We start from the raw sequence: 25,887 nt of genomic DNA on the forward strand, positions 1-25,887 counted from the left end.
TTAGGATGACTAATAGGACTGCATCACACAGGGTCAATTGGAGCAGAGAAGACTGCAATCAGGGAGATGAGTTAAGAGGTTTAATTGGAAGTGCTTTATGTTGAGCTTACAAATGAGTGCAGATAAGTCTAAGAAATGGAGACAGAAAGAAAATATGGATAGGTTCTTTAAAAGGTAATAAAAGAGCTCTTTTTGTGTGAATATAATTTGTAAAGTTTTTCCAATTGTACAGTCAGGCATCCCCAGGCCTTTTCTCCTATAGAGTTATCAGTTCAATTATTTTGATAAATCATTTGACCAGCGGATTTAGTGAAGCAATTTGTGAGTTTAGTTCAATAATAGTTCTTTTTTTATTATTGACCTGACCAATTACTTGATTGAATTCACCAAATTTATGAGTGGTTTTCTGTTCTGTAGACAACAGACCATTTAGCACTTATCACCAGTAGCATCATACTTAAATATAGTCAACAAACACTTAGCACCTAGTATGTGCTTTCAGCATGCAGCTAGGCACTGTGGGGAATACAACTAAATTAAAAGAAAAAATTCCCCTTCCTTTGAGAAGCTTTGTTATTGTTGTTGAGTTGGTCTGACTCTTCATGACCCCATTTGGGGCTTTCTTGGCAAAAATACTGGAGTCGTTTGCCATTTCCTTCTCTGGCTCATTTTACAAATGAGGAACCTGAGGCAAACAGGGTTGAGTGTCTTGTCTAGAGTCATGAAGTTACCAAGTGTCTGAGGCCAGATTTGAAGTTAGGAAGGTGAGTCTTCCTGACTCCAGACCCAGAGCTCTATCCACTGCCCCACCTAGTTGGCTGGGAAGCTTGCATTGTCATTAATGAGAACAGATGTACCTTCATGAAACAACCAGAGAATAATGTAAGACAGCATATAATTGAATGTTATACTGTATGATATAAACTTAAAAGCACTTTAGGAATTCAAAAATTCAGAGGAATGATAAAGGATGATAGCAAATGAAGGGTCTGCAGAACTAAAAAAAATTCTGAGGACTGTTTGGCAGCAGACTAAATTTTAACAAGCTCTCTTTGAGATCTAACATTCCATTTTCTTTTAAGAACCTGAGTCTTTACACATGAAATAAAAAGCCCTTCCATTTGTGAAAGACTATGGTTTTAAAGGATCTGAAATCCTATGGGAATCACTTCTTACTTAATATATGTGTGTGCATATGTGTATATACACGTGAGTACATGTATGTATGCACATCACATACTTATGCATACACATGCATATATACATGTGTTTATATCTGGGGGGTGTTTTAGGTATGTTTATGTCCCACATATAGACCTATACACATATATACAGTGCTCATGTTTGGGTATGTCCATATGTGTTTATATACATACATAGCTAACTTACATGTGTTTATATGTTTGTGTATATACCATATACACACATGTGTGTTTCTATGTGGATGTGTGTATTGTTTGTCATCCATTCTTGAAGAGGACCATGACATAGGGATGATGTCATGACTTGCAATGAATTGGATTTAAGTGAGGGAGGGCTGTGCAAGGTCACCAACCCCATTCTCTCCTCCAGAGCCATCTGGGTCCAGTGGCAACATATACATCAGTATAACTGGAGATGGCCGGGGATGTTTAAGGCAATTGGGGTTAAATGATTTGCCCAGGGTCACCCAGCTAGTAAGTATCTTGAGGCAAGATTTGAACTCAGGTCCTCTCAACTTCAGGGTCAGTGGACAATCCACTGTGCCACCTAGCTGCCCCATCTGGATGTGTGTATCAACCACAAATATGCATACATACACACATCACACATCCAAACATACATATATACACACATATCACATTATGTCATGTGGGGAAGTTACATTTTTGAATTGTGTCCATTAAGTACACATAATAAGAGTATAGTGTTGACAAGCATTCAGAAACTATACAATTAAGAGATGAAACCAAATATATTAATGTTAATTGTATGTACCATACTTAGCATAATATGATTAATTCTATTTGATTCGGTCCCTAATAATACTTGTCTCTTTTTCTCTCTTTAGATCACAGTAACAGCCAATGTTGGACAGGATTTGCAAAGCTTTCACAATCAGTCAATTATGTAAGTGCAGCATTTTGTTTTACCCAAAACGATGCAGTGTGAGGTTTGAGGAGTATCTATACTGTATTTGGTTTGTCACAGAAACAGTGCAGTTTTGGGGGCAGCTAGGTGGTGCAGTGGATAAAGCTTCGGCCCTGGATTCAGGAGGACCTGAGTTCAAATGCTGCCTCAGACACTTGACACTAGCTGTGTGACCCTGGGCAAGTCACTTAACCCTCATTGCCCCGCAAAAAAAAAAAGAAAGAAAGAAAGAAATGGCGCAGTTTGCCTTTCTTTTTTGCAGTCCACAGAATCTCCCCTCCTTTCAAGCCACAGAACAATATTCCTTTTCTACACGTCCATGTAAATTAGGTTTCTCTTTTATAGTACTTTAAAATTATTCCATTTTCCTTGAAAAACATTGTGTAAAATACATCATCTTTCTAATATTGTTTATTGAAAACAGTCAATATGTTAGGCACTGTATAAATGGGAGGCATTCTTCATATTTATGTTTCTAATCTGAATTAGAAATTTATACGGTTATAAATATTGGTGTCGTTTGTCATCCTTATGTAATATTTTCCCAAAAGAGTTATAGAAAATAAGAATTTGGCCTCTTGCCTTGTATTTTATAATTATTTCCTTTCTTCCAGTTTTTGTTTATAATCCTGGGGCTCATAGCCAGGAGTCTAAAATGCAGAAATCATAGGGGGAACCTTCTGATGTAATTCAGAATTGGGAAGGCACTAGTTAAATATTCTGATTACATTGAGATTAAAGAGGTTTGTGGAGAATGTGGAGAGGGTCTAATGAAGAGAAAAGAATACCATTAAAGCGTTCTTGTAAAGGATTTTCAGAATTCATTAGGACTGCTGAAATTCCACTGGTCCATGCCCTTTGGTTAGCCCTATTCACACCTAGCAGCTACTTTTTTTTTTTTATCACAATCATCTCAGCCACTTTTTCCTGTGTATTTCTTTGAGAGTCCAAGGAAGCATGTACAATCTGCAACAGATGTTTGAACAACTTAGAATGCAAGACAAACACATATTCCCTTGAAAACCAAGCAAAAAGAGAAGTGAAAGAAGATGAGCAGTGTATATTATTTGTTTATTACCACATTTCCTGATTCCCATTAGGCCCACACTGATTTCTTTCAGGTTCTGGACACATTGAAGAGTGATATTGTCAAAGCTGCATTAAAGGATTAGAGCTATATAGAAAGCCTAAAAAAAAACAACCTGGTATTATTTAGCATGGGAAGAGAAGGCCAAGGCAGCTACTTTATAACTATACTGAACTAGGTAAAGTTTGTTAGTTAACCAGCTAATCTTGAACAAGAATAGAGCAAAAAAGGGGCAGCTAGGTAGTGCAGTGGATAGAGCACCAGCCCTGGATTCAGGAGGATCTGAGTTCAAATCCGACCTCAGACACTTGACACTAACTGTGTGACCCTGGGCAAGTCACTTAACCTTCATTGCCCCACAAAAAAATAAAAAGATAAAAAAAAGAATAGAGCAAAAAAGAAATAGAATAAAATTGCAGCAAGTAAGATTTAAACTAGACCCAAGGAAAAATTCAATGAGTCTAGGAGTTTTGAATTTTAATCTGGGTGATTTTGATATTTTCTCTGAAGATTTCAAGAACAGAATAGGAGGAGGAAGGGAATGGACTAGATAGTGTCTTTAGGTCTCTAGTTCTGATTCTGTGAAAAATGTTATGAGAATTAAGTGTTTAAGTTTTTATTGCATTTCCTGATTCCCATTAGGCCATTCTGATTTCTTTTTGTTAATTAAACGTTAATGTTTTATTAGAAGGATAATATTAAACATCAATTACAGTTGCTGAATGATTATTTACATTTTAATTAATTTCAATTCATAAAGTATCATACACTTCTTCAGTCTCTTTAAATCTCCTTCAGGAGTTGCTGACCATTCCTTCTCATTTACTTTTCCTTCTAGCATCACAGTCAGACAGTATTGATTTCTTATACTGAAAGACAGAATGCTGAATTTGGAATCAAATTGGATTCGAATCATGGCAGGGTCACTTAAATGTTAAGAAGCTAGTTTAAAAGGTCTCTTCCTCTTTCTCCTTTCCTTGCCTCTCCTTAGCCCTTCCCTCAGATATTTTCAACGTCTGATTGAACTTCGTGATTGCACATGTATAACTTATATCAGGAAGGGAAGCGAGGGATAGAATTTGGAACTCAAAACTTAAAAAAACAAGCAACAACTATTAAAAATTGTTTTTACCTGTGTTGATTATTAAAATATATAGTTTATTTTTGCCTGTCTTCTATAAACAGATCAGACAAATTAATCTTTAGTCTCTCCTACAAAATTAATAAACATATCAGAAAAATGATATCTTATATCTCCTACAATTTGTTTCCATACCTGTCCTCCTACAAAACAGATCAGAGAAATTAATTTCCTACTAACCAGATCAGAGAACATGGCTACAAATCAGATCAGAGACAGACAAAAAACATAATACCAATTTGATTTTTGTCCCAAGAAGAAATATAACATGATCATGTTGGAGACTCCCTCCCCGCCCCCACCACCATCAGAAGGGAGCTCAGAGACTCCCGCTTTCTGAGGGTATATAAGGTTTTTTGTCCACTGATTACCGGGCATTATCAGTTTCAATAGTATGATAAAAAAATTAACCCAGAAGCAAAAATCAGTTTAACAATTTCAGTTATGACAAGTATGGAGGAAATACAGAAGTATCATAAGATTACAGCATTCTAAAAAAGGGTTTGGAAAGGATGAGGATGCTCAGATGTCACCATAAGATAGGGACTTACTATCCTGAGGGAAAAGAAGTCACCAGGTAGGGTCTTTTATCTGCTAGCTTTCTGGGTTCAGTTTGGAGTTCAGTTGAAGGACATTTTGTCCCTATTAATCCTATTAATCCAGGGTTTCATAAAAAATACTTTTGGATAAGAAGGCATCTCCATCAAATCCAGGTGAACCATATATTCACATTAACACCTGTAATGGGGGAATAAAATATTATTTAAATATATATCTGTGGGGCAACTAGGTTGGTGCAGTGGATAGAGCATCGGCCCTGGAGTCAGGAGGACCTGAATTCAAATCCAGGCTCAGAAACTTAACACTTACTTAGCTATATGACCCTGGGCAAGTTACTTAACCCCAATTGCCTCACTAAAAAAAAAAAAAATCTGGTTGAACTTCATAGTCACTTGCTATGTTTTTCTGCAAGATCTTTTTTTTCAAGCCCAACAAATAAAGAGATATCAAGCTTAGAGATCTATGCATACCCAGGATCCTCTCCATCTCAGGTGTTTCCAGGGACTCTGTTTTCAGAAAATGTCTGGTCAGGAAACTGACAATCACAAATTGCAGGTTTGCTTGCTCTCATATGACCCTAGAAAAGCCTCTTAATACTCTTTAGATTCAGTTTTCTATCAGTAAAAACATTTATATTGGCTCTTCCACAAAAGTGAGATAGGGCAGATTCACCAGAGAATGTCTCAAAGGTGCTTGAGAATGAAGAACTCAGATCCAAAATACAAATCTGGGATTCAAGAAGGCACCAATTGTAGGTGACAGTCTGTAGAAGTCAGTAATTTAAGACCTTCATATAGCAACAGCCATTTGATGGGTAGGTGATAATTAGTTCAGGGTTAATCCAGGTTAAAAACTTGACCTAGTTCTTTAAATTTACATGCATTTGTAGACTTCTAAGCTTGCCTTTTTCTTCTTAATTCTGCTAGATAGGCACATAAACGTCATTAATTCTTTCAGATCTTTATATTAGATTACCCTGATGGCCAGATAAGAGCATACTTATGTGCCTAACTCATCTGAAGAGAGTATCTTAGGCATTCAATGAAGGTTTATGTTGGCCATCACGGGGTTAATTTTTTTCAATCATGGCAGAGTGGGAAAACCATCTAGTAAGTACAGAAAGGTTGTGATCTGTGTTGGTGAAGAGGATGGCTGTCTTGATGAAATCTCAATGTGAACCAAATTCATGGCCATTAGAATAGTCTAAGTTCAATTCAGTTCAACAAATATCTATTAAGTACCTTCCACCCACAAGGCAAGAGGCTGTTTTGGTGATTCCAGTCCTCATGCACCCATATGTTCTTTGGTACGCTCAGGGACACAGGGTTTCTCTTGTGAAGCCAATGAGTTTCTTAGGAGAAAAGTGCAGAGGACCAGAAAAGAGAAAAACATTGACATGAACAGGAAACAAGTCTGCACAGCTCTTCTGTAGCCTTTTAAGATGACCTTGTGGGTTGTAAGAACAAGTCACCAAAGGAGGTTGCCCAATGTTCTTTGAGAGGAATGGGAAAGTCTTTAACAATGGGCTGAATTGTCATCATTTGGAGATTGTTGATACGTGGTCCTGATGGAAGATAGGGAAACATACAGGCTTATCCCAAGAACAATATAATGGTCATTTGTTTCCAGTTTCCCTTAGCTTTTGTATCTAATCTATTTCCAGGTGTCTGCACTCATCATCCCATTGGGCTTTATAACTGAATGTATCATACACTGCCTTTGTTTTCATCCTTTCCCTTCTAGCTCTACCCAGAAGGGCTCACCCACCTCCTCCCATAAAGTCCCAGACTAGCCACACTTAGAGTGGTTCCAGCTGTGATAGAAGGAATATGAAAGGTTCTGTGCTGAGGCAGCACAGGGTCACCGCAGGAATCCAACATTAATTCTGTCATCATCAATCCATTCTGCTTACTTTGCTCCACTCCTTGATGCCTGCAGAGATCTTGGCTTATGACTGCTTGCCTGTATAGTGATAATATCATTGCATATCAACTAGGCAGCACAATGCATAGAGAGCTGGACTTGGAATAAGGAAGCCCTCAGTTCAAATCTGACCTCAGACACTTACTAGCTGTGTGACCCTGGGCAAGTCACTTAACTTCAGTTTGCCTCAGTTTTCTCATATGTAAAATAGGGATATTAATAGCACCTACCTCCCAGGGTCATTGTGAGGATCAAAGAAAATAATAATTGTAAAATACTCAGCATAGTGCCTGGCACTTAGTGAGTACTACATAATGCTAGCAATTATTCTTTTTTGGGGGGGCTGGGCTGGGCAATGGGGGTTAAGTGACTTGCCCAGGGTCACACAGCTAGTAAGTATCAAGTGTCTGAGGTCAAATTTGAACTCAGGTCCTCCTGAATCCAGGGCTGGTGTTTATCCACTGTGCCACCTAGCTGCCCTGAGTTATTCTTGTTAGTGGTGTCAATAATAATAATTAATCCTAAACCATTGTGCCAACCATAAAACATTATAAAAAATGCCACCTATTATCTAGTATTAGTCTCTCATTTTAAGCAAAGTGCTTTTTCTCACAACAGCCCTACAAGATGGTCTAATTATATTTTACTGATGATGAAGCTGATGATATGAGAGGTTAAATGATTTTCCCACAGTTACATAGCTACCATCAGAGCTGGGATTTGAACAGGGTTCCTGATTCCTCCAACTTTTTGTCTGTTTGGTTTCTAAATGTCCCTGATTCGGATTCAATTTGCATATGCCTTTAACCTCATTTTGCCTCCCTAAGATCCTAACTCTGATATTTGCTTGATTTTTTTCAATCCTTGCCTGTTGACACTGTCTAGTGGACTCAATGCTATTTCTGGTCTTTACTACCTTCTCTACCCTTCAGCTTTTGCTTCATCTTTCCTGGTCCTAGCTCTTCACCCAGAGCTATGACCTACCATTATCTATACCCATTCCATATGAAGGTTTTATTGTTGTCGATGTTGTTGTTATTAATGTTATTGTTGTTGTTGTTGACCTTAGAGCTATAAAATCAGGCAATTTCACTTTCACTGGTAATGAAACCAGAACAGAGAAAGGATATGTCATTGGCACTAGGGTCACCCATCACATTTTTTAGAACAAATGATTTCTTAACTAGTGCTCCATCTGCTGGTTCACATTGCCCTTAAAGGAAAGAGAGAGAGAGAGAGAGAGAGAGAGAGAGAGAGAGAGAGAGGTGGGGGGTGGGGCTTGGAGACATGGAATGAATCTAAAAAAGTCAACAAAGTGACTTGCATTTCTTGTTTTAAGTCCCATCAAAACACAGAGTCTGCTTAATAACTTACATATTCTTTTTCTAGTTTTCGGGAGGATTTCTATTATAATGACACAGAGGGCTACTTCATTCTTGGAGGGAGCAGGTATGCCCCTGGAATTGAAGGGTTCTTTGGTCCCATGAAATACTATCGTCTCAGTGTGATGGAGACTGAACAGGTAGGTATAGAGGCTAAATGACAAATTAATGGTCATTCACGGGTAATGTAACACAGGAACATGTAATGCAATGTAAACAGGAGATTTACTGAAGACAAATTGAGTAATAATTCTGTAATCAAGCATGATTAATTTTGAGGGTTTCAGCAAGTGTAATAATGGATTTCTGTCAAGATTTGGTTCATTTAATACTCATAAAATGGAAATAATTTGCTTTCTGTGTTTTAATAACTACTAGCTTAATGATAGAGCAGACTTTTATCAGGATGTTGCATATCCACTGATTAAACTAATGAAAGGAATCCAAGTTGTTCAGCCTTTGTGAGGTCTCATTTAAGGTATAAGGAAGTAACGCTTCAGCAAGGGAAATTCTTTGTTTAGTAATAAATTCCTTTAAAAAATGCAGGCAGTCCCTGATTTAAGAATGGATTGTTTTAAAAGTTCACTTGTAGGGGCAGCTAGGTGGTGCAGTGGATAAAACACTGGCCCTGGATTCAGGAGTACCTGAGTTCAAATCTGGCCTCAGACACTTGACACTTACTAGCTGTGTGACCCTGGGCAAGTAACTTAACCCTCATTGCCCCTCAAAAACAAAAACAAAACAAAACAACCCCCCCAAAAAACCCAACAAAAACAACAACAACAAAAAAAGAATGGATTGTTTTAAAAGTTCACTTGTAGGGGCAGCTAGGTGGTGCAGTGGATAAAGCACCAGCCCTGGATTCAGGAGAACCTGAGTTCAAATCTGGCCTCAGACACTTGACACTTACTAGCTGTGTGACCCTGGGCAAGTCACTTAATCCCAATTGCCTCACAAAAAAAAACCACATTCATTTGTAAGGCAGTTGTTTAGAATTTGGAACATGTACTCCCATAGAGAAAATGCTTATATGTGTGTATTTATATATACACACAAATATACATACATAGAGATAGATATACATACAAACCTGTATTCTATACATACATATAAAATAATTAGGTTCCCAAATGAACTCAAAAAATGAGGAAACTCATAATGTGCCTGAAATATAATACTGTATTAACAGTAATATGGGAACTGGCTGCCATATGTAATAATATTTCTATTTTTTTTTTTTAGTGAGGCAATTGGCGTTAAGTGACTTGCCCGGGGTCACACAGCTAGTAAGTGTTAAGTGTCTGAGGCCGGATTTGAACTCAGGCACCCCTGACTCCAGGGCCGGCGCTCTATCCATTGCGCCACCCAGCTGCCCCCTGTAATAATATTTCTATGGGAAATTATGTTCAGAGTTACAATTCCAGATGCCAGGAACACCTCACCCCCTAATATAACCTGGGAGTAGGAATATGTGGAATTTTTCTTCACTCACTGTTACTTTTCAGGGCAGCGAGAATGGGCTCTAAGTTCTTCTCTATACTCAGGAGTTGGCTCTCTAGCTGATTAGGTGATGAGGGATGGGTGACAAGATTGGAAGATGAGATGATGGGAAAATCTCAGGTCAGACCTTCTGTAGTTATCCCTATGAACACTTCTCATTTTCTTAATATGAGAAAAAATTATAAACCTAGTAAAGAGAAACATCACGGCATGGTGGGGAAAGTGGCATGATGGAAGGTGACATGGAGTCAGTAAGACCTAGCTTCAAGTTCTAGGATCATGGGCAAATCATTTAACCTTTGAGTTCCCTAGGCAACAACATTAAACTAAAAAGGTACAGACACATTGATGATCTGCATCCAAGAAAGGGAATTGCCATGCTGGAATTTGATTTCCCACCAGTGAAATCTCCAGTTTGGACCATCAACAAAAATTAATAATCAAATAAATGTAAAGAAAAAAGAACAGAATTATAGTAAAACCATAAACATCATACTATACATCTTAACAAAATAGAGTAAAACAAATTAAACAAACCAGATGGATTTGATTTGTGCCCCCTTCACAATTCATCCATGTTTCTATTACTTTGGGTTTCTTTTTCCCATTTTTATGTGGTCATTGTCTATGTATGCTGCTTTGGTTCTCCTACTCTCACTTTGTGTTTCTCCTGATGAGCCTTTCCTTACTCCCTGATGGGCTTCATATTTATCTTTTTTATGATGCTATAATATTCCATTGCATTAATATACCATCATTTATTTAGCCATTTTTCAATCCAAATATAGTGGTTGTTTCTAGGTGGTTTTTTTGTTTTCTTTTGTTTGCTGTTACAAATAAAATAGATATATTTTTGTACAGGATCTTTTTGTCCTTTTCATGAAATCTTTTGGAAAAGGTCGTTGCAATGAAATGACTGGATCAAAGGGTGTGATGAGTTTTGTTACCTAACATATGGTATGTTGTCCAGTCCACTTTTTTTTCTACTCACTTCCTTCTTTTCCACGGGCCCAAGAGATTCATCAGATTTTCCTTTTCACTGTCATTACGAATTGTTTCCATCCACAGCTTCTAGTCCTCCCTGATCCACTGTAGAACAGAATGAAATCTCACAGCTTTTCCCTTATGCCAGGGCAATTTCATCTTTTGAGGTTTTCCTAATAGGTTTCCCTATTTCTGTCAATGGCGACTCACCCAGTTATCCATACTTTAAGTCCCCATGTTAACTTTTGCCCTTTCTTCACTTTGTACATCTAACAGAATGTGAAATATCATTATTTCTCCATATGTAATGTTCCTTGAATCTGTCTCCTCATTTCTGCCATCACCCTAGTATATGCCTTTATGACCACCCACTCTTATTAATCTCTCCTCTTTCATTCTCTTCCTCCTTTCAATCTATCTCCTACCGTGACCAGATTGGTCTTTCTTATGCATATTTCTAGTCACTCCACTGCCCCAAAACAGTCAGTGCCTATCTTTTGCCTTCCCAAATAAGGCCCAAACTCTTTCCCTTGGCATTCCTGGCTCTGCACCATATAGCACCAGCCTCTCTTTCCAGCTTTACAAATCAGTCAACAAGCATTTCTTGAGAGCTTACAATTTGCCAAGCACTGTGCTTACACTATTCTCTACCATCAATTCTATGCTTTAGTCAAACCAGGTTACTCATCACTCCCTGTATACATCTATATTTTTCTACCTCCATACTTCGCTATGACTCTTCCCTATGTCTATAGGCCCTTCTCTCTCTCCCTTTCCCTATCTATACCTGCTAAATTTTTTTTTGGTGAGGCAGTTGGGGTTAAGTGACTTGCCCAGGGTCACAAAGCTAGTAAGTGTCAAGGGTCTGAGGCTGGATTTGAACTCAGGTCCTCCTGAATCCAGGGCCGGTGCTCTATCCACTGTGCCACCTAGCTGCCCCTAAAATTTTACTATTATAGCCAAATGCCCCTTCACAAGAACTTCCTTGATTTCCTCTGATCAGAAATGGTCTTTTCCTTCTTGGAATCTCATATAGAACTTTTGCATTTATCATGTTTTATTTTATATTCTTTATATGTGGATCTGTTCTCCTACTTTTTGTATTTTCCCCAGCACCTAGGGCAGGGATTTCTGTGTGTGATCATGTATGTCTTTTTGCACATAGAAGGTATTTAATAAATGTTTGATGAATGAAATTGAACTGTTAGAAACGACAGAAAAAAGATAGGTTAAAAAAAGGGATCCTTCCTATCCTTTGCTCTCGCTTTTTTCTTTTTCACTAAGGTCCTATAGAGAAAGGCAGAGGTGCACTTAGAGGATAATTAATGGCAGTTCTTTGAGTGTACATAGGACCAAAGTAATACCTATTTACATTTTCAGATGACCACTGTAACCTCCTGAGCATTTCATCATAGAACCTGGGTTGGTCTGAGATGAGTTCTGTGACTTGGGAAACAACATTTGGGGAAGGAGTGGGCAGGGAGCAAGGAGCCCCTGTTTCTTACCTTCTCCTCAAAGGTCCTGCACTAGACTAAATGCTTGTGGTGTGAATGGAACAGCAACTTAGATAAGAATCAGAAACTGAAGCTAGGGCTTGGGGAAAATGGGAGGAAGCCAGCAATATGAGATCTGAAGCAGTGAGGACAGTAGAAAGGAAAGGATAGGAAATCCCAAATAACAACTGCTGGGAGAAAATGGGTTTTCCTCTGTCCACCCAGGTGATAGTTTGTCTGAGATATGTCAAGTATCTTGCCTACCAAATAAAGCCCAGACTCAACACCTTGGCATTCAAAGCTCTCTGTACGATATGTCAGTAAGGGGGCAGCTAGGTGGTGCAGTGGATAGAGCACCAGCCCTAGAGTCAGGAGGACCCAAGTCCAAATCTGACATCAGGCACTTGACTCTTACTAGCTGTGTGACCTAGGGCAAGTCATTTAACCCTCATTGCCCCCCACCAAAAAAAAATATATGTCAGTAAGTTAGGCACATGTAATTTGGAGAATTTCTGTCTAGACAGGTACAGTGGGTTTAGGAGTAACATGCAGACTACTAGAAGTCATCTGAACAGTCGATGAGCCTTTAAATTTTGGCACTGTAGGAACCAGCTGCTATGTGTAACATTATGCTCATGTGGAGCATAATCTCCCATAAGGAAAGGCCACTTGGACCGGCCCAACTAGCTGGACTGTAGTTTTAATGACTCTGACACCTGCCTGCAGCCAGCTGGGATGGGAGGAATAGACACATTATAGAGTCTAAAAGTCCTGGGTTCAAATCCTTACTCTGGGGATTACTAATTTGTGACCCTGGGCAAATTTCTTAATCTCGTGGACCCCCACTTAACTTATGTAAAATAATAATAGCTGACATTCGTAGCACGCTTTATGGTTTGCAAAAAGCTTTACACATTATCTGATTTAATCCTCAAAATAGCCCTGTGAGGCAGGTGCTGTTATTACCATCTCCCATTATATTTGAGAAACCTGAGGCTAAAGGGGTCTGAGTGACTTGTCCAGCATCACACAGCTGGATAATAAGTATCTGAGAGGGAAAAAAAAAAGGAAAAAAGTGTCTGAGACTAGGTTTGACTTCAGGTCTTCCTAACTCTTAAGTCCTATGCTCTATCCACTGCACCACCTATGGCTGCAGAAAGCAGCAGAGGAGGCAATGTGCATCAAGACCTTTGCAAACCTTGAAAGGACTCCATGCTATGTTGCTTATTATTATTCTGGAGACCTAGATTTTCCCCTAGCTGCTACTGCTTCCCCTCACTGAAACTTTTTTTCTTTAGTTTCAGGACAAAAGACAAGAAGCCTTCTGTCTCTATTAACAATCCCTTGATAGGAAAGTTCCTTTTTTTCAATGTTTCTTTTATAGTTAATTCTGTAGGAGGGTGACTGGCACCCTAAAATTCAAGTCCCAAATAGGAGAAAAATCAGGACCCTCTCCCCAGGTGGGAGAGCGCTTAGACTGAGAGAGGAGAAAAGAAAAAAGGCAGTGACTTTGATTTTGCAAAGTGATTCTGAAAACCTCAAGTAGAAGGTGCATGTTCAGAAAAAGTATCAGATGGACTTTTTGGGATCTCCCCGACCCCAAAACATCGGAACTCAGTCTTTGGACTTGCTTTTTCTCTAGATCGTCAATCCTCTCTTCGAAAAACAACTTGCTGACCAGATTGAGTTATACTATGAAAGGTGTGCTGAGATTAAAGAAATCATCTCTCTATATGCAAACATCATACAGCAAGGTGATGAGAACCCAAGAATGTGTGAGTATTCAGTGCCGGGGCACTACTTTTAAGCACCATACTCTTGTGCTTTCTTCTCTATTAAACTTCAGAGTGGACTCCAACTGGACCGCAATTGAGAGCTGCAACAATAACCTGATGTAAGTTTTTAAAAAATGGTTAACAAACTCTGGAGTTGGGTACTCAGCAAAACTTAGCAAAAAAAAATAAAAAAGTAAGAGCAAAGAGGAGCATAAAACTGTCCCATGGTATTAAGCATATGAAATTCCAATCTAGAGACAGAAGTTTAAACTCCTGTATTATTTTATTCCCAACTAGAAGAGTTAACAGTTTAGAAAATAAGGGTTAATTAGAGGAAAAAATTACTAGATGTTTTTCCTTCATTGATGTGTTTTGACCTAAGACCATTAAGAATTGTGTATTGGGGGCAGCTAGATGGTGCAGTGGATAAAGCACCGGCCTTGGATTCAGGAGTACCTGAGTTCAAATCCGGCCTCAGACACTTGACACTTACTAGCTGTGTGACTCTAGGCAAGTCACTTAACCCTCATTTCCCTACCAAAAAAAAAGAAAAGAAAAGAATTGTGTATTATTTGCCTTTTACAAATGCTATGTAATGAGTTTGTTATGGGCTTTTGCTTTTTTAAAAAAAATCCTTAACATTGAATTCTACTTTAAGAAGTTTAGGATTTTTAATAGAAAGAACAAATTATAATTAAATTGTACAGATCTCTTGACAAGTATTCAGCAAGAACTTGATTTCATTATATTACTAGCCCTTAGTTATCATCCTCTCCTCCTCCAAAGTCTTCTATTTCTTTTTGAGAGCACCACTCTTTTATTCAACCAGGTTTGTATCCTTAGAGTCACCTTTAGGCCTTCCCCCACCCTCAAACTCCCATAGCCAATCAGTTGCTAAGTCTTATCCATTCTACTTCCATATCTCCCATATCCATTTTCTCTTCTCTTATCCACTCACCAGTCCCTCATCATCTCTTGCCTAAACTATTGCAACAGCCTCCTAATTGGACTCCTAGCTTCTAGTCTTTTAACTTCTGTAATCAATCTTCCACACAGTTCCCAAAATAATCTTCTTAAAGCCCAATCTGACCATGTTACCCCAGCTAAAGAAACTCCAAAGGCTTTTGATGGTCTTAATGATAAAATACAAACTTCTCCGTTTGGTACATAAAGTGCTAGCTCCATCCAGTTCCTTCAAACTCACTGCGTACCGCTCCCTTCTCTGTTCCAAACAAATTGGTCTGTTTGCTATTTCCCAACTCAACACTCTACATCCTGCCTTTTTGCCTTTGCCTCATGCATAGCATGTACTTAGCTCATCCTTCCTCCAATGGGAAGCCGTCCCTGAATTCCTTGAGTTGTTAGCATTTTCTTTCTCCTCCCTATATTATCATGTACCTGCTTTCCCAGAATACTGTATATGCATTACCATTATCTCCCACATGTCCAGTAGCATGTTTGTTCTTTGAGGACAGGTATGTTTTTCATTTTGTCTTTGTATTTCCAGTGTCTTGTATTTTTGCCTTGTATTTTGTGTAAGAGCTTAATAAATGCTTTGGGGATTGGATTGGATTAGATTAGATTGGATCAATTTGGATTGGATTGAATTGAACTGGATAATCAATCAGCCCTCTGGTGTTCTAACTGGAGGTTGAGAACCCACTAACTACTTCCACAGTGCCATTGGACTCCTTGTCTGATGCAGTGATGCTAGAATTAGTCACATGCATTTCTTCTGGAACAGGAAATTCCTAAGGGATATTTGCTGTTAGCTGCAGCAAATTACATATTCATTCCTGCCCACACAGCTCCCTATATACCCTGTAGCTGAACTCCTCAATTGCCATTAGATTGAGGGGCAAATTTTTGCACATATGCCAGTCAAATGAGTTTTGCATCAAATGTTCCAAGTTGGAGATCAGAGATGGGTTATATGAGTGTGAAAAGGCAGTACTTTTGGAAATTCAATTCAGGAATACGCTATATGGATCCCAAACTGCTGCTTTCAACAACAAAATCAGCCAAAAATATGATACTGTCAAAAGAGGAGAGAGTGAATATAGGGGAACTGAGATATCCTTCAGCAGAAAGAAATGTGCTGGGGTTTTTAAAAAATATAATTTTAGGGAATGTATTCTGTCAATCAGCACCTCACTTTGTCATACGATCTGCTCTATGCAGAGACTTCTCAGAGAGGAAGAGTGACAACAAGATTTCTGCGACTACCACCCTCTGAAGAGTTTGCCTTCCTTGAGCTCCCCTCACTTTGCTGCTCAGACAAAGCTGCCAGTGAGGGTGGAACAGACATTTACCTCATTGGTCCTAGAGGGGGACCAGCTGTTCATTTTGCAAAACCACTTACCAGTCATCAGCAGCTCGGGATCACTTCCCCCTGGCTTGGCTACCAAGATGTGACCCCATGACAAAGGGCATCCTTTCCAATCCCTTTCTCCTTAAATAGTCAAACATCAGTGGTTCAGATGAACTTGGGCCCTTTTCTACCTCTTACTTCCAGCTCCCGGGTTTTATTTCGAGTTTGCTTTGGCAAAGAAGGGTCTTAGAGAGGGGAGAAATTTCTTCCTCTAACACACATATATGAAACAGGAAGACAGATTAGTGTGATGAAAAGAGCACTTGACTTGAAGTCTAAAGGCCTGCTTTAAGTTCTGACTGCCACTTATTTGCTCTGTGACCTTAGGCAAGTCACTCAGCCTCTCTGAGCTCCAGTTTCCTCTGATATAAATTGGGGATAATAGTTTGTTCTAACTCCACCTCTGCCACAAGGTCATTGTGGGGATCAGTGGGATGATGTATGTCACCACAAAGGGTTTCTTCACAAATACTATTTTAAAGTAAGTTAGTATGATAACTTCCTATGTTTCTCATTTTGTCTAGGTAACCGCAAGAACTACTATTTAGACCTTAATGCTAGGTATGGAAGACTGTCAACATGCCGTGCCTTTCCTTGGGAAAAAGAACTGAAGGACAGATACCTAAATTTGTTCCAGGTTTTGCAGGAAAAGGATTTATCACCCGGTAATTGAGTCTTTTGTCTTGGCTTTTTTGGTTTGGAAAGTTCCTGTTTTGGGCTATACCAGCATGTTCTCTTTGCTGCTTTGTGTTTCTAAGTGTTTCCTTTTTCAGAGTTAAATTCTGTCCATATATACAAGTAGCTCTCAGTAATTCTGGGAGTGATACTATATATATATATTAAAATATCATGGCTCAAAACTGGGCCCTAAATTTAGAAATCACCTAGACAGTCCTTAATTTAAATTGTAATTTAAGTCATCCCCAACCTAGAAATCTCTAAGGATGCTTTTCACAGGCTGTCATCATCTCCTAAGATATCCAATGACTTGTTGTTATGTATTAAGAAGATAGTTATAACCGGGAAGCTAAGAAGTTGGATAGTCACAGAATATATACGGGGTTGAAGGAACAGGCAAAGATTAACCTGGAGAAAAGAAGGCTAAGGAAAAAGCACGATAGTTATTGTCAAATAAAGAAACAGTGTAGTGCAGTGGAAAAGAGTGCTGGGTTTGTAGTCAGAGGCCCAGCTCAGCCATTATCGAGTCCCATCACCTTAGGCAAGCCACTGACATTTCTCTGACATCAGTGTACCAGTCTGTAAAAATGAAGAGGGTTAGGGGCAGCTAGGTGGTGCAGTGGATAGCACACCAGCCCTGGATTCAGGAGGACCTGAGTTCAAATCTGGCCTCAGACACTTGACACTTACTAGCTGTGTGACCCTGGGCAAGTCACTTAATCCTTATTGACCTAAAAAGAAAAAAGAAAAGAAAAGGCTTTCCTAACAACCAGAAGTATAAAGCGATGCCTTATGACACAGTGGGCTCCTCATCACTGGAAAATGGGGCTTTCACTGGGACAGATGGGTATCCATCTGTTGGAAATCTTAAAGAAGGGAATTAATCCTGCATTGGGTGGTACATTGGACTAAATGGACTAAGGTTCCTTCCAACTTTAAGGTTCTATAATTAGGTTTTTGACCATATTTAAATAAGACTGTATTATTTTACAAAAGGTTCAAAAAGAAACCAGTATTAATTTCCACTATTTCAAAAAAACCTCAAAATCTTTTTTTTTTAAGAAAACCAAGCAAGTGATACTAATTGGCATCCTTTCATGTTTCATTTTCCAGTTCAGTAAGACTTCTTTTCATCTAAATTTAAATTTTCACCCAAGTGTCAGGAGCTCTGACATCATTATTTTGTTAGTGCCTGCGGTCTGATAACCAAAGATGAGTGTAAACTGGAATTTTTGGCTCCTTTAAGAGATTCACATTTGAACATCAAAAATAGATAGCAATCGCTACCCAGCTCACAGATCCCTGTGCATTGGGTGTGTTCCATTGGAGCCCTTTAACATCCGGGTCTTGCAGCCTGCAGTGAGAGGGTGTGGAGAAACTGGGACTTGTCATTTCATTTACCCTTCAGGCCTCTTCTGGCATCAGATCTACTTAGATCTGTGCTAAGGAGCAGCCCACTGGGTGCTGCCTTGAATGCTGGATCTCCCCTTTCTCCACCAAGCCTTGCCTCCCACAGACACACACAGCCCTACATTCCTTCTTAGTCATTCCCCTGGGGCAGAAGAACCAGCCAAATGAGAAGCATGTGAAGAGGGCTACCCTGCCAGCAGCCCCCTCCTGGTCCCAGCTGCGGTTGTTTTCCCTCTCCCTTCCAAAAAAAAAGATACTTTACCTGGGGCATTTCATTGGCTCGAGTTAGAGTCCTCATATTAGCACAGTGAGAGAGGCTGGCATGGCTGAGCTATGCTTAGTTATGTAACTAGGAGGAATAAATGGCATGTAAATCGTATTTTATAGTTTCTAATAAATAAGTTTAGGTTTTAAAGTATTTTTACCCCAGTTTCCTGTGCAAAGAACAGAAATCAAATCGGTGTGACTCTATGCTTGCTCCCTCCCTTCTCTCTGACCTCAATCTGTCCTAAGTACCTAGCATAGCTTCCAAATCTCACTAGGTAAAAATTGATCATTGGCTGACCGTAGCTGACAGGAGATTGTGTCTGGATTGTTTTTATAATCCTTTCTTTGTTTGGAATTCATCTGCTTCATGACACTAGCTTCCATTAACACCTTTCAGTTTACATAGGGTTTTGTTTTTTTAGTCAGTCAACAGGCATTTATTATTTAGTTTGTGCCAGAGACCATGCTGAACACTGAGGACACAGAGGAAGGTTTTAAAAAAAACAAAACAGTCCCTTTTCTAAGGAGCTCAGATCCTAATGAAGGAGACAAATTGTAAATAAGTAGGTACCTTCAAGATCTATACAGCTCCCGTCCAATTACCACCAGGGTCTGATGAAAGCATGTGAAAATTCTGTCAGGAGTATCTTGTTTGGAACTCCTCGTTTTAGTCATTGAAGGGGGAAGGAAGAATAACAGGGTTTAAAAAGAGTCTAATCCGAGGAGTTCATACTTTATCAATTCAATAAACATTTGTTGAGAGCCTACTATGGGCCAGGCACAGTGTTAAGCACTAGAAATACCAATAAGGAAAAAAAAATGACATTCCCTGCTCTCAAGAAGCTTACAATCTCATGGGGAGACAACATGCAAAGAAAATGTATACAAAGCAAGCTATATACAGGATAGATAGGAAATAATTAAAAGAGAGAAGGTGCTAGAATTAAGAGGGGTTAAGAAAGGCTTCTGAATATATTTATACACATACATAGTCACAAAAATCATAGGCTCTATTATGTAAAAGTAGAGTTTTTATAGACATATAGATGTGTGTGTCTATATATATGTGTGTGAATATGTATATATGTGCATATACATACACACACACACACATATATACACATGCACACACGCGCGCGCGCACACACACACACACACACACACACATAGTCTTAGCAGCATGGCATTGTGGTCAGAATTCTGGGTTCAGATCCTGTCTCTGACACAAGTCACTTAACCTCTTAATGCCCTGGGCAACTCTCTAAGTTCATAAGTAATAAAGACTCACCAGGCTACATTGGTAGAGGGAGTCTCTTCTCCCCAGAGTTCCCTATATTGATGACATCCCAGGTCCAGTCATTATCTTGTATCTTCACAACCTAGACCCATCAGATGCATATCTACTATTGTATCAACATCAGCAGTATCTAAGATTGTGGAGGGGATAGCATTTGGCTTAATTTTAAATAAGTCAACCACACCCTTGAAATGGATGAATAAGAAGAGTCAAGAAAGATGGCTACTAAGTAGGCCTCAAATTTCATGATGTTATCGTTTAGTCATATTTGACTCTTCCTGACCGCCCCTCCCTTTACTATACTGTTGATGGGCATTTCTTGGCAAGGATACTAGAGTGGTTCACCATTTCCTTCTCCAGTGGATTAAGGAAAACAGAGGTTAAGTGACTTCTCCACGGTCACACAGCTAGTTAAGTGCCTTAGGTCAGATTTGAACTCAGGTCTTCCTGACTCTAGGCTCAGTGCTCTAGCCATCCAGCTGCCTCAAATTCTTTAACAATCTCCTAATTGTACCATAGCACAGAGAGCTTCCTGCTCTCAACAAAGGCCATTATGATTGTTCAGCCTAGAAGTCCATTTCCTTGTCAGGCTGGGACTAGCCCCAGGAAAATGATTCCTTTCAAAACTGCCTCATCAGCATTTAGATTTTGTCCAAATTGAATCTCTCTAATGGGGTTTCAATTTAAATGCTCATAAATGTGGGTTCCACAATTACAGAGAAAGTGGCATAGGCCTCTTCTTCTTTCCTTTTCTCTTGGTATGTGGCCTTTATATGGATTTGAAATTTAGGAGGGCAGTTTAGAATGGCCATAAAACTTGGCCTGTGTCTGTCATGCCAGGGAATGGGGCACAGAGTTGAGCAGATTGGATCTGGACAAGGAGTCCAGTTGAGCCAGAGAAGTCCAGCCCATAGCAGAGGTTTAGTCAAGCAAAAGGTGCAGGCTAGGGCAAATGTGCCCTGGGTCCAAGGTGGCAGACTCTTGGAGGTCAGTGAGGGCAGCTCAGCTGGTACTCAGTGAGCCAAGAGAGTTGTGGCCTCTGATCCTGAGGTCTGCGTGTATGGATGTTCAAGGAAGACTAGCACCTCTGGTGTGAGGGCTTGCCAAGCCCCTTTCAGGGCTGTTCATCCACTTTTGGTGTCTACCTGGCACTTAACTCTTATTTGTGACTCCAAGAAGCTGTAATATGCACTGAGGCTACATGCTGGTAAACCATTTCGGCAGATGAGACAAACTAGATTGAGGGTAACCAATGGGCCACAAAGCTGTTGGTGAGGTGGGGTGTCTATCCCACTCTGGTTAGAATGGGTGGATGAGAACAATTTGTTCCAAAAGCCATGAAAGCAGCTGAAGCTGGCACTATGAAGCACTTAGAGCTTGGTCAGACATTGAAGATGCCATGGTCTTCCATGACATCTCTGGGCCATTCCCAGTCACCTTGATTTTTGTCCTGCCACTAGACTTGGACAACTCTAGAAGAGAGAGTGAGGCTAATGACTTTGTGCAACTTCACCTCACTTAGATCCAGCTCAGGGGCAAGTCAAGATGTCATTGGTCCTCTTTGAAAATGAAGGGCTAGTGGTGGGGGGCAGCTAGGTGGTGCAGTGATTAAAGCACCAGCCCTGGATTCAGGAGGACCTGAGTTAAAATCTGGCCTCAGACACTTGACACTTACTAGCTGTGTGACCCTGGGTAAGTCACTTAACCCTCATTGCCAGAAAGAAAGCAAGAAAGGGGGCGGCTAGGTGGCGCAGTGGATAAGCACAGGCCCTGGATTCAGGAGTACCTGAGTTCAAATCTGGCCTCAGACACTTGACACTTACTAGCTGTGTGACCCTGGGCAAGTCACTTAACCCTCATTGCCCTGCAAAAAAAAAAAAAAAAAAGAAAGGGAAGGAAGGAAGGAAGGAAGGAAGGAAGGAAGGAAGGAAGGAAGGAAGGAAGGAAGGAAGGAAGTAGAAAAAATGAAGGGCCAACAATTTATTATTTTGGGAATGGTATCAGAGGCCTTCAGGTAGACCTTTTCCTGGGCTGAGGCAGAGAGGTTAACCCTCAGCACCGTGGCCACCTTCTCCTATATATGGGCATTCATTCCTTGGAGCCTTTTTGATTGTTTGAATGCTTAGAGAACTTGCATAATCCACAACTGTGTTGGAAACTGCCAACTCTTGGTGGATTCACAGGGTGTTAATAAAACCATTTGCTAGGTCTTCATAGCCCAGTGGGCATTACCTACATTAGAGTGCAGATGACGGATCCTTTTTGGCCAATTTGATTTCCTAATGTTTGATTTTGTCCAGCAGACACATGTGTACACAATCCTTTCCTTTGACGGTTAAATGACATTTGCACCTTCACTTCCTTAAAAATAAAGGAACAAAACCATCTGCATTATTCGCAATGTCCCTTTGGAAGCCTGAACTAAAAACAACTTTCTTCTTTATGCTTCCCTTTCTCTGACACAGTGAGTCTGGTTTCCTGTTCCTGATTTCTAACTCTGTTTCAGTCTCTGCACTCCTGTGATCCTGAGACAAGGAGCTAATTCCTCTCTAGCTCAGCTTTGTTGTCTTCAAATGGAGAAAGTGTCAGTGATCTCCCTGGTGGGATTATTGTGAGAGGGAACAAACCAGGGCTCAGCTACTTTGCAACTGTCAAGGGTTAAGCCATGATGACAGAGGCGTTTGGTTTCTTGGCTTCTGATGCTGTAGGAGAAAGAACGTAGATCCTTTTTGGTTCCTTCCCTACCCCATTAATCTCCATAAATGAGGCATGTTTTTTAGTTACAGCCCAGCTAGAGAAAGTGCATATGTTAAACCAGATGGACGAAATTAACAGTTTCATTAAATTGATTTTAAAATTGTCAGTTTCACGATGACACCAAAGCAATCATGGTGTTGGTTTTGTGCCATGATTGGAAATTCAGACTTCAAAGAATGTGTGAAACTAGCAGTTTTGTCTTGGAATTAAAATTTTTAAATTGCCTTCCCTCTCACTGCTGAATGCTTAGTTCTTTCACAGCAAAGACTGATTCATGCATTCATTTAAGTTCAGAATTTTAATTATTTAAAAGAAATAAAAAAGTCTTTTAAAAACAGATGACTTCCAAGTCCATGAGATTTCTAGATCTAGAAGCTCATCTTATGAGTAATTCCCCTCCCGGCCCTTGTTATCTGTCACTTCCTAACTACTCAAACACCAATGTGATAATTTCTGGAGTTACAAGCCAGGGGCCATAGGAGTCAGACATGGCTAGGAAATTTATTTCACCTTCACACAATCACAGAATTTGAGAAATCTATGGGATTTTAGTCTAACCCATATGTGAAGACATCCCCACTATAAAATACTCACCAAGTGGTTGTTCAGCCTCTGCTTACAGATTCACCATCTCTCAAAGCAGTCAATGCTTTAATAACTAGGAAGCTTTTCCGGATATCTACACCTTCCACCCCTGCTCCTAGTTCTTCCCTCTAGAGCCAGTAGAACACATATAATTCACTTGACAGTCCTTCAATCACCCCCACCCCGGGCCTTCTCTTCTCCAGGCTCAACAGGCAACAAAACTGAAGTCCTTAAGTGTTCGGGCCAAACTAATAATCATATTCAAATTTGGGGCCAAACAGATGAAGTATGGGCAAATAACACCTTAATGTTTTAAAATACTTTGCTATACATATACATAGGGAGGTACCTGAGAAGAATAAGTATTTAAAAGTATAGCTGTGAATAAGTTTGAATAGGATTTATTTTTAAAACTTCACTTGAATGGTGTAATTTCTATTGAATAGAGAGAAGATTAGATTTGTTGGGTAAAATGAGATTCTTAATTGCATTGTATTCCAATGGATCTGTGACCTCATTGAGTTTGATGTTCCTGCAATGATGCCGATTACAGCCTATCCATGCCAGCCCTGCTGGGATGATTTTCGTCCCTATCTTCCCATAACTTCAACACAAGCAATGCAGCCAACAGGGTCGGATGGGAATTTTCCTCTCTTTCTCCAATACCAGTGGGGCAGTGGGCTTTCTGACTGCCATCCTTTGTCCTCTCTACATGATTAAAACATCTTTTCTATTGTAGATTTTCCTAAAACATTCTGTACTCCTGTTGTTCTTCATTGTTCCTCATTTGTTGTGTGTTGCAGCCTAGTCACACCCACCATGCACCTCTCCCTGCCAATTCATGATAACCCATGAATTGAATTGTGCATGGTCAAAATACATATCCGTGTCCCAGACCATTTTGTGGTTTAGAGTCACTCTCTCATTGCCTGAAGACTCTTTCTTTTTTTTCCTTTGCGGGGCAGTGAGGGTTAAGTGACTTGCCCATGGTCACATAGCTAGTAAGGGTCAAGTTTCTGAGGTCGGATTTGAACGCAGGTCCTCCTAAATCTAGAGCCAGTGCTTTATCTACTGCACCACCTAGCTGCCCTCGGCCTGAAGACTCTTGACAGCTTACAAGGGGAAAGAGCCTTGTGATTAGGAGCTACAGCCATCAGTTTTCCTCCCTACTTCAAGTAACAAGATGGGTAGAGAGCCAAATATTTCCATTCCCCATAGCTCAGGGTTTGAATTGCTCTTGAAGAAGGGGATGTGTTGGCAGCTCCACGACCACACCCAAACTGGTTTTAACCACGTCTTCTGTGCTTGTCTTCCCTATCGACTCTTGCTATTTTGTGTGTTGATTTCTCAGCAGTTGAGTAGAAAATCTAAAATAAAATCATGAAAAAGGATTTTTGACTCCATGGGAAAATCCCTGTTGAATATCACAATTTTCAAGTAGATAAGAAAGGGCTTAAATTAGTTAAAATATCTCTTTAAAAAGTGAATCATCTTTAATGGCCTAACATCTAGCAGGAATCTTTTATAATATACCACCCAACACAGGGACTGACTTGCACACAGTAGGCCCTCAATAAATACAAGAATGAATAAATAATAAAGAATAGACTAGGGAATTGAGATGGTGATAACTGGAATGGCTGGACCATAAAACCCTCAAGTTGTGCTTAAGTGCTAATAAATTTATAGGTTCACAGGAAGGCTTTGTAAGATGATATGTAGCATAAGGAATCTGAATAATCGGTTTCTGGCTCACAGCAGTGTTTTCAAAGAAAACTAGGTACTTATGTCTTATATATGGCAACCCCTGGGAAGAAAATTAGAGACAAAAGGTGACAAGGCAGCATCCGGTTCAAAGGGGGGGGGGTGGAGCAAGAAAACTGGGGGACTTGCACAACTTTTTCAGGAAACTCAAGGAAACCTTAGAAGAAAAATACACCTTTCTTAAGGAAATCTAATAGAAGAAACCTCTATAAGAGTTTCAATAGTCCTGATTTGATAGTGAGTCACAGTGAATAAATTGCTCTCTAGGGGGGATCTTTTCAGCTATATATGGAGAATCAGTTTTCTCAGGGCACTAGGCAGTCATTTAGAGCCTGGGAAGAAGTGATTTGCAAAATGACGTTGTAGCATCCCAGAAGAGTTTAATTTACCTCCCCTGAGGGTGGTTTACCTTGACTCACTGTAGGATCAGTCATAACAATAACTCAGGTAATTTAATTGGCTTTCTCCCCCCTCTTTCCAGAATCCTGGCCATCTCATAGTAATTAATTTTGTGTGTCCTGAATTATGTTATTTCCAGTGCCAGGAAGCCAAAATGATTCAGTGCTAGAAGTTGGTGGGAGGATATTTGAGAAGGCTGTAAAGAGACTCTCCGGCATTGACGGTCTACATCAAATTAGCTCCATTATTCCCTCCCTGATGGATTCCAGCTGCTGTGGATACCATAAAGCATCCTACTTCCTTGCAGTCTTTTATGAAACTGGACTAAATGTGCCTATAGATCACCTACAGGTAGAGTATTTCATGGATTTTTCTGGTATCAA

At 39.8% G+C, this 25,887-nt stretch overlaps 1 protein-coding gene across 2 annotated transcripts in view; it reads left to right on the forward strand.

Annotated features, from left to right (window-relative positions):
• Positions 1 to 25,887, forward strand: part of SEL1L3 (SEL1L family member 3) — a 129,574-nt gene that overhangs the window by 35,772 nt on the left and 67,915 nt on the right. For both annotated transcript variants that reach the window (XM_043971344.1, XM_043971343.1), the window contains exons 6-10: positions 2,051 to 2,109; positions 8,232 to 8,364; positions 13,844 to 13,976; positions 16,872 to 17,012; positions 25,644 to 25,855. In XM_043971344.1, the coding sequence (XP_043827279.1) occupies positions 2,051 to 2,109; positions 8,232 to 8,364; positions 13,844 to 13,976; positions 16,872 to 17,012; positions 25,644 to 25,855 (678 nt within the window). The remainder of the gene's footprint in view (positions 1 to 2,050; positions 2,110 to 8,231; positions 8,365 to 13,843; positions 13,977 to 16,871; positions 17,013 to 25,643; positions 25,856 to 25,887) is intronic.

Source organism: Dromiciops gliroides, chromosome 6 (assembly GCF_019393635.1).
Source record: "Dromiciops gliroides isolate mDroGli1 chromosome 6, mDroGli1.pri, whole genome shotgun sequence".
Taxonomy (NCBI): Eukaryota; Metazoa; Chordata; class Mammalia; order Microbiotheria; family Microbiotheriidae; genus Dromiciops; species Dromiciops gliroides.